Source organism: Antrostomus carolinensis, unplaced genomic scaffold, assembly GCF_000700745.2.
Source record: "Antrostomus carolinensis isolate BGI_N321 unplaced genomic scaffold, ASM70074v2 scaffold20709, whole genome shotgun sequence".
NCBI classification, from domain to species: domain Eukaryota; kingdom Metazoa; phylum Chordata; class Aves; order Caprimulgiformes; family Caprimulgidae; genus Antrostomus; species Antrostomus carolinensis.
This window is the reverse complement of record NW_010336807.1, coordinates 95,400-100,795: the sequence shown is the minus strand read 5'-3', so window position 1 is coordinate 100,795 and position 5,396 is coordinate 95,400. Positions and strand designations below refer to the sequence as shown.

The 5,396-nt window shown below is 38.3% G+C and overlaps 1 protein-coding gene across 1 annotated transcript in view; it reads left to right on the top strand.

Annotated features, from left to right (window-relative positions):
* Positions 1 to 4,023, top strand: part of LOC104530424 (laminin subunit alpha-2) — a 31,215-nt gene extending 27,192 nt beyond the window's left edge. Inside the window, exons 14-16 of the mRNA XM_010174999.2 lie at positions 312 to 442; positions 1,074 to 1,296; positions 3,768 to 4,023. Coding sequence (XP_010173301.2) covers positions 312 to 442; positions 1,074 to 1,296; positions 3,768 to 3,925 — 512 coding nt within the window. The 3' untranslated portion in view covers positions 3,926 to 4,023. The remainder of the gene's footprint in view (positions 1 to 311; positions 443 to 1,073; positions 1,297 to 3,767) is intronic.
* The last annotated feature ends 1,373 nt before the right edge of the window (positions 4,024 to 5,396 follow it).

The window sequence follows — 5,396 nt, the reverse complement described above, 5'->3', positions numbered from 1 at the left end:
AGAAGATGCTAAAAAGAATTTGTGCTACCTAACTCCTCTTGACTGGCAGTAAAGTGAGACCAATACTTGAAACTCTTGCTGATCATTTTTAGTTATCTTGCCTAGGAACCGACCATGTGGCTTTTTAGCAAGGTCTCACACTAAGCACAGCTGCCATAACAGTTACTGACATGATTTCACATGAAATGGAGTGCATTAATAATGATGAGTTAGTTATCTTGCATTACCAGCAACACACTTTGTGTGGTTATTAGGAATAATGTACTAAATACTTTCCTTCACTTTATTACGCTTCCTCTTTTCTCTCCAAGTTGGTGCATACAAAGTGGGGACAGACCTGCTCGTGGAATTTGAGTTCCGTACAACACGAATGAACGGTGTTCTCCTCGGAGTCAGCAGCCAGAAAATGGATGGGCTTGGCATCGAATTAGTAGATGGAAAAGTGAGTAGCAAAGCATTTTTGTCTCTTTATACAGATTTTTTTTTTAAAAGCATAGGTAGTTTAATTGCAACCTTACTACCCCAGTCTCAAGGTGTTTCAGTTAATATTAGGGCTCTCTTTTATGCAGGACTTGCCACTCCCTCTACGTGAAGAGGCTCTTACACTTTTACAAAGTTATTTTAAAAGATTCTGTAACACATAAGTTTCCTAAAACTGCAACATCAGGACTTAAATCAGTGAGAATATGAAAAGTTTTGAGGAATGGTTTTATTATTAATACTACTAGTTTCTTGTGTATATCTTTTATTTCCCAATCTGATAAACTAGTCAGTAGGCTATCAGTATAAAGAGCTGTTTTTTTCAGGGGGCTCTCAAAAACTAAGGCAAAAATGGAAAAATGACAACCTTTAGAACAATTTTGCATATTTCCACTAGTGTTTATCTCAGTGACATAACCCAGGCCCCAGTGAAACTATGCAGAGAGACAACAATCCACCCAGAGTCTGCTATTAAATCAGAGCTTTAGTGTGTGCAGTCAGAACAAGTTGATTTAAAAAAACAAAACTACACTATAAATAAGAACAATAGAACTGTGTTGAGAACTATCTGACTTTCATGTCAAACTTTTCAGGTGATGTTTCACGTTGACAATGGTGCAGGCCGATTCTCTGCTGTCTATGAGCCTGATGCACCAGGCAGCTTGTGTGATGGACAGTGGCACAAAGTTCTTGCAAACAAGATCAAACACCGTTTAGAGCTGACTGTGGATGACAGACAGGTGGATAGTAACAGCCCAAACAGGGCCTCAACCTCAGCAGACACTAACGACCCCATCTTTGTCGGAGGATATCCTGGTGAGCATTTAACCTCACAAATGATGCTTTACTTGTGCTCTAGCAATGCTACCTTGGTAATGTCTGAAATCATAAACTTGGGACTAGTATGTTAGAGTTGATGCATAAGACTGTCTAAGTTTGTATCAGTAGGCATGGATGCTCGTTTCTGCATTCGGCTGCATTTCAGAAAGAGAAGTTTTGCAACACCAAGGGACTCTTACAGATCCCCCTGCCCAGTCTCAAAGGTAGACACTGTCAGAGAGGAGCAGGCAGACTTTCTGCCTTCTGCTGCCCACACACACACTGCCTCCCTCTTAAAACTTTCTGTTTAGTAACAGCATAATAATTATGTTTCAACAGTGAAAGAATTTGAAAAATTTAAATTTAAATTAAGAATGGCAAATTTAAATTTAAGTAAAGAATGCATATATGCCCTTGGGGGGCATGGCACTGCATATGTGTAAATCAGCCTGTAAAACCTGAGGAACTGAGGAATATGGACAACAACTTGCACAGAGAGGTCAGAAAACACCATCTCTTTCTGCTGAATGTCTTTGCTGGTGGTCTGGTGGTTTTTAAAGGAATAAAAAAAAAAATCAAAATTTGCTACTCAGTATTCTGGTAGTATTCTACTGTCGAGAGAACTTGTGTCAGGCAGAGGTGATTGAATAGGATTCAGAACTAGGCTGAGCTTTGTAGCTAGCTTCATCTTCCACTAAGCTGATAATGAACGCTAGTATTGATATGTTCATAGATAATCAACAAGTTTATCTAATAGCAGTTTACTTTCTGAAAACACAGTTAAGATGTTTGCAAAGTGCCAATTTTGTTGCATTTATAATAAAGTTTCCCTCTAGTTTTCAAACAAAAAAGATAAGTATGTTTGCAGTATGTGTCTGCTCTAGTGCATACTCTCGTCAGTGGCAAGATACCTTGACGACATATTAAAATAATTCCTAAATTATTTTATAGGAGTCGTTTTTTCCCCCCCATTCTAATGTGGGAGGCAGTGCCTCCAAAAAGTCTTCTCTCTCAAGATTCAGAACATTTTCAAAAATGTTCTTGATACTGAGATATGAGAGCTGTACTTCACTCACAGCGACTATTGATAAGGACTAAGGACTTTGTGCCAGAAGGAAAGCAGCTTTGTGGCAGCCTTTTTATAACAAAACAGGATTCTAGCACAGGAGCTAGCACTAAAGAAACACTGCAGATGGAGATTCTCGTTCTGGGCTGTACATCAAGAGGAACATAGCAAGAGAAACAAATGGAAGTAACATTGCAATCTGTACAAAACAAGCCTACACTGACATCATGTTGAAGTGATGAGATGCCCAAGTTCAGCCCCAGGGCAAGTTATGAAATGATTTAATAAAATTACATGCACATTTAGACACCTCACACTTCTCTTGCTACCTCATTCAAGATTTGTTATAACATTCCCAATACCTAGACAGCCTCATCACAAATTTAAAACACAGTATCATGGGATTTTGTAAAATTAGTAAGCGTTTGTATTTTCCAGTCCTCTTGAGGCTTCTCCTGGCTGCATAAAAAGTTGAAAAACAGATGGAATTAGCTGGTGGAGAATTTCCTGTGCAGAGAAAATTTTTGCCACCAGAGCGTGGGCAAGGATATAAATTTGTGGCTACCCATAAAAGCCATTACTCATCTCCTACTATCCTTCTTCCCTGTGGAAGGAGGGACAGATGAATTCAACCATCTCATCCTCTGTGAAACAGTATAATGCTATGGCCAGTCAGGCCTCTACAGGTGTAAAGTTATTTCTGTAACCCTGACTTTATCAGTCACGGAGCTTTGTATTAGAGGGCATCCCTGCAGCCACTTTTTCACTTAGAAGAACACTGAGAAACAAGTTGGGCCATGAATTTCAAACAGTTGAGAGCAATACTTCCAGCTTCCCTGTCAAACCAACCCTCACTTTTATCAGCTCCTTCTCTACTGGAAGAGATGTACTCAAGCCCCTGGCTTTACTATCAGAAAGAAAAAAGAAAAAAAAAAAAATCAGAATGTTTGAAAACTCTCAAAACTGTTCCTTAAATGTCACCTGAAGTCCATACTGAGGAACTGCCTTTCTCATTATGTTAGGGCTGAGAAGGACTAGCATGTATGCATCATACACCATTTGTAGGTAGCAAGCTGCCATTTGGCCATTTTTCTTAATTTTCTCTATGTCACGTAACTGAGTTACATGGTTTACAATGGCAGTTTAAATATGTTCAGATTCTACCACTGTCAGGCTAGGACTGAAAGAGGAAAGAAGACTGGATTGTTGCCAGTAGCATAAGCATTTATCACATTCACTCATAATGTTTGTAATCTTTTGAATAAAGAAGATATACAGCAAATAAAACATATTAATGTATTGATGGGGACATCTGTTCTCCTTCATGACTCTCAAAGAACAAACTTAAGTATCAACTCAGACTTACATAATTCGTTTTTCCTTTTTTTCCCCTCTCCTTCAGATGGTGTGACCCAGTTTGGGCTGACCACTAATATCCGTTTTAAAGGATGTATTCGATTTCTGAAGCTCACCAAGGGTACTGCCAAACCTCAAGAGATTAACTTCAGCAAAGCTTTGGAGCTGAAAGGTGTTCAACCGCTGTCATGCCCTGTAAACTAACTGTTTTTCTGGGTCTGTTTATATAAGCACCTCAGCTTAAAATTTAAGAAAAAAAAAATCTATATATACATTGCATTCATAATAAAATGTCTTTATGCAAGTATTTGAGCAGTGTTTGTTGTATATTCAAATGGCTATTTCAAGGTAACTCCCAAGAATGCAAGAACTAATCCTTTCCCCCAACCCCCTTCATTAAGGGAGTAGAAGAATGATTTTTAATCTCTCTCTTTCCTTATAGCTTGAAATGGAAATGTTTCATCATTCTTCTGATGAGTGAGACCACATATTATGCAGGGTTTTCCTTTACTATGGAACTTAGAATCATATACTCATAGAATATCTCAAGTTGGAAGGGACCCATACAGATAATCAAGTCCAACTCCCTGAAGTGCTCCCTAAATACTTTTGGTGAGGTCCATCTGTAACCTGACATTCCTTTACCATTCTAAATACAGTGCACTTGTGTGCATGCACACCTCTGTCTTTCATTAGAAACAAGGATATTGCCTTGCTTAAAACACTCCCAAGAGCTTTTAGAAAATTTTTCTAACCATGATATTTCCCACAAAAATTTCTCTGAGAAAGTAAAAATTTTACACAGTCTACATGGCTGCTGTCATGCTATTGCCATGGAACCAAGTACAGGGAAGAAAAATGTTACTTCTTGCTCAGTGTATTTGGGATTATTGAAGAAAATATGTTGCACCTAAAATCCCTGCTATATCATTTGAACAGCACTGGATTTTAACAGAGGTTCTGTTGTTTGGTGTTGGGAGATGTAGTCTGTACTAGAAGGAGCAGAACCAGGTTCTACCACTTACCTGGAACTATGGTTTTAAATGATCCTTAATAAATTAAGTTTGATATTTCCCCCCTCTCCAACTACACATGATATTGAAATTACACATAGCAAAACTCACAAACAAGGTTTCTAAAGGAAGACGATACTACTGCATTGGAGCAGAATGGAGGTGAAGCAGGGGAATCCCAGAGATTATTAGCACAGCACATGTCACTAATCTCTACTGTCAACTATTCAATTAAATCCTTAAAAGCATCTTCCAAAGTTAGACTCTACTGCTTCTGCTTGATGCTGTCAGTTTGTGAGGAATTCTGAATGCAGAAGCCACCCCAAATCTTCCTTAAATAAAATTTAGAGTGCTCTGTGGATAGCAGTTTAAACATACATGGGGAGAGGAAAGTTGCTTCCTAGATTCTCACCAAAAATGCCAAATCCTGGTGGTTTTCCTCAGTGCTTTGTATGTTTTAAAGGAACATGAAATCATCACCAAAGTATGGATTATCTTTTCTATGGATTGTTTCAGATTGTTAAACTCTACTTTTGCAAAGCTTGTGCTTGCACATGCAGAACATTTACTGTAAAAACAACTACTTCTACAAAAGAGAAAAACAACAGAAAAAAACCCCCTAGCAGTAAGGTAGCACAACCACACAATTAAAAGAAAAGGGT